The sequence below is a fragment of the Plutella xylostella genome, chromosome 13 (assembly GCF_932276165.1).
Source record: "Plutella xylostella chromosome 13, ilPluXylo3.1, whole genome shotgun sequence".
In the NCBI taxonomy this organism is placed as follows: domain Eukaryota; kingdom Metazoa; phylum Arthropoda; class Insecta; order Lepidoptera; family Plutellidae; genus Plutella; species Plutella xylostella.
The window spans coordinates 6,081,641-6,095,094 of record NC_063993.1 but is presented as its reverse complement, the minus strand read 5'-3'; the positions used below and the strand labels follow the sequence as shown (position 1 = coordinate 6,095,094).

General features: G+C 37.4%; 4 protein-coding genes across 5 annotated transcripts in view; 3 read left to right on the top strand and 1 right to left on the bottom strand.

The window, feature by feature from the left end:
• Positions 1-13,454, top strand: part of LOC105391056 (TWiK family of potassium channels protein 7) — a 28,393-nt gene that overhangs the window by 3,791 nt on the left and 11,148 nt on the right. For both annotated transcript variants that reach the window (XM_038111951.2, XM_011562461.3), the window contains exons 3-5: positions 8,820-8,996; positions 10,046-10,169; positions 11,405-11,563. In XM_038111951.2, the coding sequence (XP_037967879.2) occupies positions 8,820-8,996; positions 10,046-10,169; positions 11,405-11,563 (460 nt within the window). The remainder of the gene's footprint in view (positions 1-8,819; positions 8,997-10,045; positions 10,170-11,404; positions 11,564-13,454) is intronic.
• Positions 1,543-2,949, bottom strand: LOC105391054 (cAMP-dependent protein kinase catalytic subunit alpha-like). Its single transcript, XM_038111952.2, has one exon. The coding sequence runs from the start codon at positions 2,792-2,794 to the stop codon at positions 1,670-1,672; it is 1,125 nt and encodes a 374-aa protein (XP_037967880.2). The 5' UTR covers positions 2,795-2,949; the 3' UTR covers positions 1,543-1,669.
• On the top strand, positions 4,591-5,921 carry LOC105391055 (cAMP-dependent protein kinase catalytic subunit 1). The gene has a single exon (XM_011562459.3). The coding sequence runs from the start codon at positions 4,710-4,712 to the stop codon at positions 5,760-5,762; it is 1,053 nt and encodes a 350-aa protein (XP_011560761.2). The 5' UTR covers positions 4,591-4,709; the 3' UTR covers positions 5,763-5,921.
• On the top strand, positions 6,173-7,420 carry LOC119692231 (cAMP-dependent protein kinase catalytic subunit alpha). The gene has a single exon (XM_038111953.2). The coding sequence runs from the start codon at positions 6,228-6,230 to the stop codon at positions 7,284-7,286; it is 1,059 nt and encodes a 352-aa protein (XP_037967881.2). The 5' UTR covers positions 6,173-6,227; the 3' UTR covers positions 7,287-7,420.

Sequence of the window (13,454 nt, the reverse complement as noted above, 5' to 3'; positions counted from 1 at the left end):
AGTGCTGTATATAGTTTGTGAATTTTGAGAGAAGTGGCGGGATGACCTAATTAGCAAAACACCGTACAGTAACAAACCTGAGATGAGCAGTAAAGGTAACTTATAATGTACTAAGAAGGAGCGCAACTTGATACGCCTATAGTAGAAATCATTATTACTCGTAACTAGAGGGTTGTTTGTAAGCCATCATATTTTTTAGTAACACATAAGACTACCTAAACATTTTATCTCAATGATTTCAATACAATAATTAGACGACTGACGGAAGTGGAGATAGTTAAGGATCTAGGCATAACGTTGGACAAAAAATTAACCTTCATTCCACATATCGATGAAACTACAAAACGAGCTAATAAAATGCTTGGGTTTGTAATGAGGAATAGCAAAGTATTTCGCAAGCCTAAAACTAAAATCACTCTTTACAACACACTTGTTCGCAGCGTACTGGAGTACTGCAGCGTCGTTTGGCGCCCACATTACGCTGTTCATATGTTGCGATTAGAGCGAGTGCAAAAAAAGTTTCTTGCGCACCTAGCTTACACGTCGGGATTATCAAAAAGGCTAGCAGATTATCCCACCCGACGTGAAACCGTTAGAGAAACGTTATGATTGGCTGGACATTTCCTTTCTCTTCAAATTGTTTCATAACAAGATAAACTGTCCCCAGCTACTTAGTCGTTTCAATCTCAGGGTGCCATCTAGACTACCTAGGTATCCAATAACTCCATTGTGCCCACCACGGCGAAGAACCGTACTCGGGGCCAACTCTCCAGTCCCCAGACTATGCAAGCTGCTCAATACACACAGTGGGTTGATTGATCTTCACGCAGATTCCTTCTCACAGTTCCGTAAAATTTTGTACGAACAATTATAACACTTAGTCATACCTAGTTACAAATTGCTGTTGGTTTAGAATATTAACTTTACACTATTATATAATATATTAACACTTTAGAATAAGTACGTAGTTAAGTAAGTTAATACGTATGTCAGTTTAGAATTTATTTATTTATTTATTTATTAGGTTCACCAACATCAGTTACATTATACAATCACTGTTTAGAATAAGCCTTAATTTTACATGTAGTGTACACCTATAATTATCAGTGCATTTAGTTTTAAGTCTAGTTTTAAACAGTGATTGTATAATGTAACTGATGTTGGTGAACCTAATAAATAAATAAATAAATAAATTCTTCATCTACTTTCTGTTGAGATAGTTATACTAATAATGCAAGTCCTAAAATCAGCCAATTAGTATTTATTAATATCATAATTATATTTTAACATGTTTATGGAGTTCACTAACCCCTTCTGTAGGTACTCTTACAGCTTATTAAAACAGTATCAAAGTGATTTTATGAATCATACACACTCGAGCTTTTCTTTTCAAGCGCCGGAACTGCATAAATGCCAAATTGAATTCACCTCGTTCGTTGCCAAATTCCATAATGGTGGTAATATTTAAGCCAAGCTTGGCAACAGTCTCATTTAGTCTGAGACACTCTGAGAGAAAAGTACCTAAGTAATATAAAATGAAAGTACACACGCTAATTAATTTACTAAGCATAAATAAATACACAAAGGCTTGAAGTTGAAAACAATACCTACATAAGTAACCTTACATTTAAAGTATCATATAAAATAGTAGTCATAGCATGAAACCTATTCAAAAGTCACTGAATTCATCTTCAAACAAGCACTTATCACTTTCCTTAAGTTTCTGGTCCTCATAATGGTCGAAGTTGCTGGTGTCACACGGAGACTTCACCTTCGGTACGATCGGGGCGGGCACTCGGTTGATGAGCAGTTTCTCCCAGTCCACCGACTTGAACCACTTGTGATTCTTGAAGTCTAGGACACCGTCCTTCAAGTTTCCGTAGCGCTTGCTGATATCCGTCTCCAGAGTATGAGACAAAACGTGTTTTAACTCGCTGGAGAAGTGGCTCGGAACCTTGTACTTCCCGTGCACTATTTTCTCGTAGATCATCATCGGATCCGACGCGTAGAAGGGTGGGAAGCCGGCGCTCATCTCGTACATGAGCACGCCGAGGGCCCACCAGTCCACGGAGGTTCCGTAACCTTTGCTCAAAATGATTTCCGGCGCTAAATACTCTGGAGTGCCGCACAGCGTCCACGTTCTGCCTTTCAATATTTTGCAGAAGCCGAAGTCTGTTAGTTTGATGTAGCCGTTGGGGTCGATGAGTATGTTCTCGGGCTTCAGGTCGCGGTAGACGAGGTCGCAGGCGTGCAGGTACTCGAGCGCGAGCAGCACCTGCGCCGCGTAGAACTGCGCCGTGGTCTCCTCGAACTTGCCCATCTTCCGAAGGTGAGTGAACATCTCGCCCCCGGGGATAAATGGCAGCACATAGTACAGATACACGTTATCCTTAAAGAAATATTTCAGGTACACCACAAACGGAAAGTTGAGGCCACTGAGGATCTTCTTCTCGTAAAGGCTGTGCTCAATTTGCTTCAGTCTGAAGATTTTCTCCTTCTCGAGCATTTTCATTGCGTAGTATTTTCCAGTGTCCTGTTTTCGGACTAGGTACACTATGCCAAAAGCACCTGTGCCTAGTATTTTTATCTTCAGGAACTCTTCAGGCGAGGACACTTTAGCTGAATTACTGTTCCAAATCTGTACGAAATGCTCGTGTAACTTTCTGAGGTACAGATTGTATGCCTCTTGCTTAGTTGGGGAATACCCACTAGCAGTGAAAAAATATTCATTTTTGTCCTCGTTTGCCATTTTGGATAAAGAGCTGCTTTTGTGTGAACTTCCAGAATCGGTCATAAGTGGTCATCAAGTGTTCATATCATAAGAAAGAAATGATAAAAACCTATCATGTCAAACTTGGCACCTTTCATATTTATAGTATCTGTGATAATGTACTCAAAGAGGTTTTCGACCGTAAAGCGCTGAACTTGTGCTTCTGCTGGACATAACATAATAGACCCCTGCTCCTCAGAGGTCTGACGCAGATTGCTATTGTGGTGTGCCATTATTACATTGACAAAGGAATAAAGAGAGGACATGGCATATCCACGAAAAAAATGCGCCTACCTAAACTTTGGTTTCAATTAAAATGGCGGCTTTTTTCTTGAAAAATGTAAACAAACAAATTGTTTGACAGCTGAAGTACCTTGTGTTTGGATGTCAATCAAAATGGCGACCGGTCGCAATGTTGTAATTTTAGGCAAAGACAAAACTACTGTTGTCATTTTTTACGTAGGATAACACCAATAAGTTAAAAAGAGACGACGATATATTTTTAAGTACCGATTTTTATGCCAGGTCCTCTCTTTATTCCTTTGTCATTGCATTATTACAAAACTCTTGACCTAGTATAGTAGTGCCTGTTTACTAGAAGTCGTCCTTATCTTTCAAGGGCATATGTATGCGGTTCAAATAAAGGTCAAATATTATTTTTAATAAACTTGGTTATTTCAAAATTATACCTCCATAGATATTTTTGATTATAATTTATTTTTGACCGAGTAAATCATTATTGAAAAGTAAGTACAAAAAAACTTTCGTAAATTCAAATGTTTGAAACATGACGCATTTTCATAGAGCGAATATGACGTAAACTATGTTGATTTGTCAATCTCTGAATATTGTAATCACAATGAGCCGTTTTCCTTGACAGCTGTCAGTTGAGCTTTTGGGTAAGCCGATAGATGGCGTGAAAACGCAGTGTACCAACTGTCAAAAATTACATAGAGAGCAAAGAGTACTAAACTCAGAATAAGAACTCACTAGTTGTGATTAAATGTCGGGTGGTAGCGCGAGCCATCCTTCCGAGGCTCAGACTGCATGTGGCTTGGGATAGTGCTAAGTATTCTGTGAATAGTTCTACCCAGTTCTTCTATCAAGGGAGGAGGAGCAGATAGCTCAACTACAACTCAATTAATACAGGAGAAACACAAGGAAACTGAGAAAACTTGAAAAGAACGGCTGTACGCACAATCGCACTGAACGCTGAAGCAACAGTGACATCGACATCATAGAGAAAATAATACTACAATTCTACCTACCTACGTCACTTTCACATTTCGTTAGCCTCACAGAATAACATATTGTGATCTGAGTGTGTTCTGAGGGTTTAAAAGTTGGTACAACCCCAGACAACGCCATCTATTTCTCCAAAAAGGAACTTTTTTTTTTTTAACAAACGCCTCATTGTTTATTTTTTCTCTATGATTGTAATCTATGCCCATAGAACTGAGAGTCGGCGCGACTGGCAAAACTCATTACTCTGAGCTGAATAACGAGGGTATGACGTCACACAAAGTTTTGTGTGTTTTATGTGGTCGTGTCGGTTATAAATTTTTGACTTTCTTTAAAATACCTTAAATTACTTTTTTTGGCGTTGAATTTGTTTTTACTATAATAAAGCAATGTAAATCTATCGAATCAGAATATAAAAAAAAATACATGCATATTCCCTATTGCACATCGACACCTCGACAAATTAAAAAATATATTTGTTTAGAGAGCTCGCGCTATAATAGGCATTTATCATGCATTTATAAATAGGTTTAATATATTAATCATTGAGTCTGTGAACTTTAATTGCCAACCTCTGTAAATTTTTGTTTACAACTCATAATACAACTTTACATTTTCAATTATTTAGTTAAAATGTAAATATTATCATTTTAATTTACGTTTTAATATTTGTAAATAAGAACCTCTGCAGATAAAAATGGAAATTCCAAGACGTTACACTAAAGCGGATCAATTGGAACATTTAAATTACCTGAATAAAGTAAAGTTAGAATTTTATAAGAAATTCAATGCCGTATCTAATACCAAAAAAGGATCGAAAGATTTTGATCAAATCACAGTCATAGGGACTGGCGCATACGCTGTAGTGTACTTAGTAAGGGACACAGCGACATTATCATATTATGCCATGAAAGTAGTCGAGAAAAAAATGGTTGTGGACAAAAATCATGTTAAAAACTTAATTCTAGAAAAGAAAATCACTGAAGCTATAAATTTTCCGTTTCTTTTATCACTACACTGCGCTTTCAAAGATAACGTGTACCTTTACTTTGTGTTGCCGTACATTTCTGGCGGGGAAATGTTTCATTATTTGCAGAAATTTGGTAAATTCAGTGAAGAGCTGTCTAAATTTTATGCGAGTCAAATAGTTCTGGCGCTGGAGTACCTACACCACTGCCAAGTAATCCACAGAGACATCAAACCGGAAAACATTTTGATAGACAGCACAGGATACCTGAAATTGTGCGACTTCGGTTTTTGTAAAGTTGTGACGAAAAAGACATGGTCTTTATGTGGGACACCGGAATACATAGCCCCTGAGATCATCAACTCTATGGGCTACTCATTCTCCGTCGACTGGTGGGCAGTTGGGATTCTCATATATGAGATGGTAGTCGGAAACCCTCCCTTCTTTTCAACAGACCCAAAAACGTTGTACGACAAGGTGCTATCATGCCACTACAAGTTTCCAGACAACGTCAGAGCAGAGTGCCGGTCGATTGTGAAAGCATTCCTGCAGTTGGAACCTTCTAAGCGGTTAGGAATGACCAAGGATGGGGCGTTCCAGGTGAAGAGTCACGAGTGGTTCAACGACCTCGACTGGGTTTCCGTCTTCAACATGCGCATGGAACCTCCCTTCAAGCCTCAATGTGGTCAAATGGGGGACACTGGTAACTTTCCCGATTTAAATTCCGTGATCCTTAGGAAATCCTCTAAATGCTTGTATAAGGAAGAATTTGAAGAATTCTAGTGCTAATTACAAAATATATGTTATTTTGGTTAACTTGTGATTTGGGTATACCTACAACTTTGGTATGTGGTATGTGGTTCAGGAACTTTACGTTGTTCAAAATTGTGTTGTATTGTACAATTTAATAAATAACATTAAATTGTAACTATGTTTTCTGGAGTGTTGGTAATTTATTCAGTATTTAATTTAGGTACATGAAGGTGTATTTACGTGAATAAACACTCATACAGAATATTTATTCTGAGAACTCATTCTGGGTTTGACAAGCCATAGAAAGATGGGGAATGTTTTCCTATTTTCGATAATGTTTAGCCAGCACATCACAGACCTACGTTTTCATATTGTCATTTAATGATTGATGTGATGTGATTGTGAATTTATTATCAATTCCATCAATTCGTACGTACTCTTATTTAAAGTTTAATATTATTTATTAAGAATATACTTAAAACTGTTTGAGTTAAGATGACAAAGGAGAAACCACCTTCCTACACGTATGATTTGCATCTGAATCATAAGCGGTATTTGGATATGTTAAGGATTGAGTTTGAAAAGAAAATAATTGAGAATAAAAAATCTTTTAGAAATCCAGAAGAATTTGATGTTATAAAGAACATCGGTTCAGGAGCCTATGGCACAGTATACTTGGTCCGTGATAAAAGCTCCCTTCAATACTGCGCCATGAAGGCCATTGAAAAAGCAGTAATCGTCCAAAAGAAACTTGTGAAACAGTTGTACAGAGAAAAACAAGTGTTGGAAAGCATTAATTTCCCTTTTTTATTAAATATGGGTTTCTCATGCAAGGATAACTTGTACATTTATTTTATCACATCTTTTGAATCTGGAGGCGAATTGTTTCGGCTCATCCGCAAATCAAAGGGGTTATCTGAAGAAATATCTCAGTTTTTTGCTGCTCAAGTAACATTGGCTTTAGAGTATTTGCACAATTGTTATATAGTACACAGAGATGTGAAACCCGAAAATATATTCATAAATGAGTCAGGGTATATTAAGCTTGGTGACTTTGGTTTCGCTAAAGTGGTAAAAAATAGAACGTGGTCTACTTGCGGCACCCCAGAGTATCTCGCACCAGAAATAATCACTAGCAAAGGGTACTCATTTTCAGTTGACTGGTGGTCGTTTGGAGTTTTAGTTTTCGAAATGGTTTGTGGCTACCCACCTTTCTACCACTCCGATCGTTCTAAGCTGTATGAATTGATAACGATCGGTAATTTTAAAGTTCCTAACGAGATGTCGTCGAGGTGTAAGGCGTTGCTTAAGAGGATACTACAGGTGGATCCAAACAAGAGACTGGGGTCGATGAAAACTGGAGCTTATGATATAAAAAGTCACCCTTGGTTCGAAAACACATACTGGGATAGAATATTGCAGCAGAAACTGGATCCACCCTACAAGCCCCCCCGAGGGGCGATGGACGACACCAGCAACTTTGCCGACATTATGGAAACGAAAATAATGAAGTCAAAAATCAACACTTACGAAAAAGAGTTTGCTGATTTCTAACAACAGTTCATTATAATAATTCCTAAGTTATGTATTCCTAATATAAATCTACCACATATAATTAAACAAAACGACAGTATATTGGTTTTATCTTTATAAAAAATCAACTTTGTGTTTCTGCAGTTAGTTACTTTGTGTCATTAACACGTATTAAAGCAATTTAAATTATAATTAATACAATCATATTATTGGTATTTAAGCATTAACAATAAAATCAAAACTAAACAAAATTTTAAAAGTCTTTTAAAGTTAATCAACAGTTTTGAGATATCTTTATCTCTTATCAATTATTCAACTAAGGTAAGATCATGGTTTCATTAAAAATATTTTAAAAATTGTGTTCGGACAAGTAGAGGAATAGTGACATCTAGAATAACCTAGCACTGGATGCTTCTTACAGGCACATATTTTAGTAGAACACCTATTCGTTTTATTACAGGAACATTTTCAATAACCTTGGGATCAAGGCCAAAATGTTTTATCTTTATTCATTAAAAAATCTACATTATTTATGGAGGTATAGGAATCCTACATTTACAATACTTTGTCGCATGAACAAGTATTAAAGTAAGTAATTGAAATTATAATTAAAGCGATAATATATTAATACGATATTTTTTGGAATTTAAGGCACAATTAAAACTAATCAAACAAATCTTTTTAAACTAATCAACAGTTTTGAGATACCTTTATTTCTTTTCAAGCAAGGTGAGATCTTGGTTTCACTCAAATAGCTATTTCACTAAACTTAATCTAGTAATATAACTATATCACTAAACTTGGTCCGTTTTATAACTATATTCCTAGTGAGATAGTAATGAATCGCTTTCGTATAACTATGTTCCGGTATATAATCATATCCCTAGGGATATAACTATATTCCGGCTATAACTATCTTACTGCGACATATATACGTAAACATTTCATGATAATATAATGATAATAATTCGTGATTTTTAAGTATACTTAAAATATTGTAACATTTCCAAAGCTATGTCATAAATTCATAAATTATATCGAAGACCTCTTATCATTTTAGCTAGGATTTACGAACTAATGAATTGTTATTTACCTTTATCTTGCAAATAGGAAAAGATTCCACTGTGCTTTTGCTATAACTGTTCTATAATCCATGGATAACACTGATTAAGACAGGCGTTATTACACGTGGTCAATCACTATTCTATCAAACACATAAGACTTTTCACGCTTACGATATCAATAACACGAGGTAAACAAAACTTACTCCTGTGCAACACAACAAAACTTAGTTCCTGGGGGGCCATTACAGAAATCCAACGAATGCACGAACGAGAGATGTCATATAATAGGTCTGTACGGTTAATGCAACGAGATAAAGTCGTGGTTATAGTTATAGCGGAGTGGTTGTGTTTTTCCTAGCATCAACCGTGCCGATTGCGTTGCAACTCTCGTTCGTTCGTTCTTCGATTAGTGATGTTAATCTTCAATGACTTAAATTATTTGTATGTACCATAGAGCCAAGAAACTAATAACTTTATGGTATCCACCCAGGTGTTCAGAGCCCTGGAGTATCCGGCGGAAGTGGCGAAGCAGGAGTACTACCGGCAACGCCTGATGGAGGAGCGGGAGAGCCTACTGGCGTTCGTGGCGCAGAGCGGCGCCGGGAACGCCAGCGACAGCTATAGCGTCAAGGACGTGCTTAGCGATCATCTTGCTGCTTATGAACGGGTTAGTTAGTATAAGGTCGCAGCATACATAAACGTAACGTAAACGGATCGTCACCGTATCGCCTTTCACCCGAGCTGGTCCCAAGGAGAAGCCATTACGTTCCGTTACAAATTAGTGTGCGTTGCCCGATACGGTTACGATTCCTTTCCGAGTTGATATACATGTGTGCTGTTAACTAGTATATTCATATTAGGTATAGTATAGTATAGCCCATAAGTGGTATTAGCAGTCTTCTTAGCGACTCGGAGACAAACTAGAGCTGGATTATGGCTTGTCACTGTGGTGAAAGGATTAGATAGGTAGATAAGAAGGAGTGAGTAGTGTTTCGTAATAGTAATTACCTAAATCTTGACTTTTTGTTACGTACCTATATTATCTACAATTTATTCAGTAACGTTAATAAAAGAACTTCAAGCGACTCTACAGTAACGAATTTTTTGCAAAAGTCTCCATAAATTATGCGTCAAAAGAATTTGTACTCAGTTTACGTATCCATTCTCCAATACGTGTCGGGATCTATTGAAAAGTATCTCTACCAGAGTATTTTATGTACCTATATGTATCGTGTATCGGTAACGCTAACATAATTACGTTGAATCAATTTTGAGTAACAGAGAAGGATGGTGCTACCCTTTCGAGTTTATTTTGTAGAACAGCTCACCGAAAGTTTATAATCAACCAAGAATAAAATAGGAAAGAATCTTATTTATTGCTCGAAAAATTTTACACAATAACTTAGTTTGTCATGATTATGAGTTTACCACCAATTCACATTTGACAATACCTACGAGTACTTAGTCACTGAGGAGAAGACATGGCCAAAGAAATACCTCGAGCATTTTTAACATTAGAGTAACCCCCTCTCAACTGCAACCCCTGCGACAAGCAGTCATGATTATTGCCGGACCAGCCGTATCAGTTTGCATTACAATCTGGTTTTTAACCCTTGACAGTGAAAGAGCGGTGTTATAGGTTCAACATGTATGTGTATCTGTCTATGGTAACCTAGCTCCCAAACGGCTCAACAGATTTTCGTTTTCATCACTCAGGTATTAGAGGAGGCATCATCCAGCGGGCTGGCGTTGGAGGTGGGCCGGGACTTCCCCCCCGTGGAGGAGAAGTGGAGCACAGTGCAGGCCGTGTTCTTCTCCTCCACCGTCCTCACCACTATAGGTGTGTAGATACATGTAAGCATTGTTACTGTTCACTTTGTTAACCACCGATGTTAAAGAAGGGTGTTATAACTTTGTGATAGCGTAGCTCCTAAACAGCTGAATGGATTTTTGGTAAAAAAATCGGGTCTTAGGTAATGTTATCCCAAATGTTCTTAGCCTTATTTTATGAAAATTGGCTTAGCCATTCAAAAGTTATGCGACTTTTAGTCTTCCCGTCCGCTATGTGACCGTTAGGATCCCGTCTCTTCATGTATTCAGGGGAAACAATCTATATGACGCAGGCAATTTGTAATATCTCGCCGTTTACATACGGCGTCGTCAGTTTACAAACGCTCGCTGTTTTGTAATTTGCCGAAGGCATATTGTTAACTCTTTCAATCGTTCTGATTTCGATGTTAATTGAAGTTTTAGGGTGACCATGATAAAACACAGTTTGAACTTTGAACAAATGGAAAATCTGACTTTATTTCAGGATTTCAAGTAAGACTTTTTACTTTTATTTTCTAAAGTAGGTACCTAAGCAGGTACTACATAAGTTTAAATATTTAATAAAAAGATACATTTTAATAAAAAACGTAGTCATTTACACAGAACAATAAAACTAGGCAATTCCAGATAAAAACAATCACTGGTGCTCGAATGCATTAAACTGAGGAAAACGCTAAACCCTTTACTAAACAATTTATGAAGTTCTAAATTAATATCCTGCATGTGTCTTCCGTACACCGGGATCTAAGGATAACGTAGTAGTTTTTAGGTGCGGGATAACCTCAAAAACTTTGTCGTTTGTCTACGGCCTCTTTAATGCTCCTGAACTGATAAATGACTTTAAAGTCACAATTATTTGGTGAAAATGCTTCTACACACGTAATATTTGCACTGTTTTGAGTATTTATTGAGTCACAAAACCACTACTTTACGCCATTTTTGTTGTCGTGATCAACAGCGCCGCGCGTGGTAAGAACCAGAACTAAATTCTTCAATTTGCCGCGGCATTTTGTAAACGGCGTATGTATTGTCAATGAAATGTTTTGGCATATTATAAAATGACACGGCAATTTACATTTTTCCTTCGGCATATTACAAAACAGCGAGCGTTTGTAAACTGCCGACGCCGTATGTAAACGGCGAGATCTTACAAAATGCCTGCGACATATACACCAACTTATACTGTGGACCTATAAGCACAGAATAAAAACTGTTTTCTTTATACCTAACTAAGTAATTTCCCAGGATACGGCAACGTGGTACCAGAAACGTTTTGGGGGAGGCTATTCTGCATTGCGTACGCGCTAGTCGGCATCCCGCTGACTCTGACTGTGATAGCGGACTTGGGTCGCGTCTTCGCTACAGTGGTGTCGGTGCTTGCCAAACAAATGCCTGCTATGCCCCGTGAGTACACATATACATGCAGATAATTATCTGAAGATAAGAAACATGTAAACAGGTATAGGTAGTAGATATAGCAGTAAAAATAAATAATCCTTAAAGTTTTTATTTTATCATAATATTATCATGTTTCTTGTGTAATCTTTTGTTCATAGACATATTTTTTCCAATTTCCAAAGATTATGTAAATACCTACATACAAATGTGAATTCAGTAATCTTTCCGTAAGCCTAAGGGACACCTTACGAATACATAACACATATTTTGCTCCTTAGAAAAAAAGGCTTACGGAGAAACAAAAACTCTTAAAAACTGCGTACCTACAGATAGTTAACCTATCTAAACCGCATGTCGGGTCGACCTTCAATCCACTAGACACTTCAGACAGGCAATCTACGTTGGTCGCCGCAAGTTGCTCGAGCCAGGTGTTTTTCAGACTATCGTTTAATAAAGACTTTTCAGTTTCTGATGAGAATTAAATTGTAAAACTACTTACATGATTATCAATGAGAATAGTAAGTCACTTATACTGTAATTAGTAATCTTTACGGAATTCTGACAGTTATCAATTTTAGACAAATCAGAGATCACAAACCTTTTTGGGCTGGGCACTTTTTCAATACGAGTCTGGACATCTGAGACTATAATATATTTTTTTTAGTCCCTGTATCCATTTTATTAAGTGCGGCGCTCCAAATTAAAAGGTGAGAAATAATTACCGTACCTAAATATATCACAAAAAGTGAAAAATACAATTAAAGATAATCTCAATTTCCTTTTAATTTCATCATAATTATGTACATCTATACGAAATATCAGCTTGATATCTTTACCCGTTTCCGAGAAAAAAGGTGGTGACAACAAAGTGTGATGCTATAAGGGTTCCTTTTTTCCTTTTGAGGTACGGAACCCTCAAAAAGAATAGTGACAATCGGATCAATCGTTTCGGAGATATGCGTGGACAAACATACATACCAACAAGCATATAAACATACATAGGTAAGTACTTTGCCCATTGAAATTTCAACAGCGGAAGAAAAAAGTAGCGAAGTACCTACCTACCATTTTATAATATACTTAAAATATACAACTGATTCAAAGCAGTTATCCTTTCATACCATTACAGTAAACCTGATTTATTGAATAGTATTTTGTCATTGACGCTTATTAATTTGCAAGCTACGAAGCGTCCGTAGTCGAGCGGGCCTCAGTGATCGTAACTGATCGCTGAGGTTAAGCAACAACTGACACGGTCAGCCATTGGATGGGTGACCAATTTCAAGTGGTGCTTTTCTGGACGCTTCCGTGCTTCGGACGGCACGTTAAGCCGTGGGTCCCGGTTGCTGCTTCGGCAGCAGTCGTTAAGCCTAGTCAGAGGCCTTCGGGCGGCTTGAAAACATCTGACAGTCGGGTTGCCCACTTACCCGACAACTCTCTCAGCACAAGCTTGCTTGTGTTGGGGTCCACCAACCCGCACTTGGCCAGCGTGGTGGACTAGGCCTAAACCCTTCCTTCATTGGAAGGAGACCCGTGCCCCAGCAGTGGGGACGTAATGGGTCGTGACGAGGTAAGTACATAAACATTTACAAAATTTTTAATATTTGTTTATTAGCCCTAATATATTGTCATATGTCAATATGGTGCAGATCCAATAATCTTACATAAGTACATAAACTCAAACTCTCAAACTCAATTTTTTTTATTCATCGTAAAAATATAAAATTTTCTGATGAACGTCAATTTTTACAAACTACTCTCCGTTCGGATAAGGGGGGCTCTTTCTGTCTAAGGAGAAGAACGGAGGCAAGAAACGAACATATATGTACTTACCGAATAGACAATCTTTTTTTGAAATTGATTAAAAAGGTTTATTATCCCTGAATTTAGTAGGAAG

What these genes read in the sequence shown, in the direction of transcription:
- LOC105391054 (XM_038111952.2), bottom strand. Translation starts at nt 2,794, where the DNA reads ATGACCGATTCTGGAAGTTCACACAAAAGCAGCTCTTTATCCAAAATG.
- LOC105391055 (XM_011562459.3), top strand. Translation starts at nt 4,710, where the DNA reads ATGGAAATTCCAAGACGTTACACTAAAGCGGATCAATTGGAACATTTA.
- LOC119692231 (XM_038111953.2), top strand. Translation starts at nt 6,228, where the DNA reads ATGACAAAGGAGAAACCACCTTCCTACACGTATGATTTGCATCTGAAT.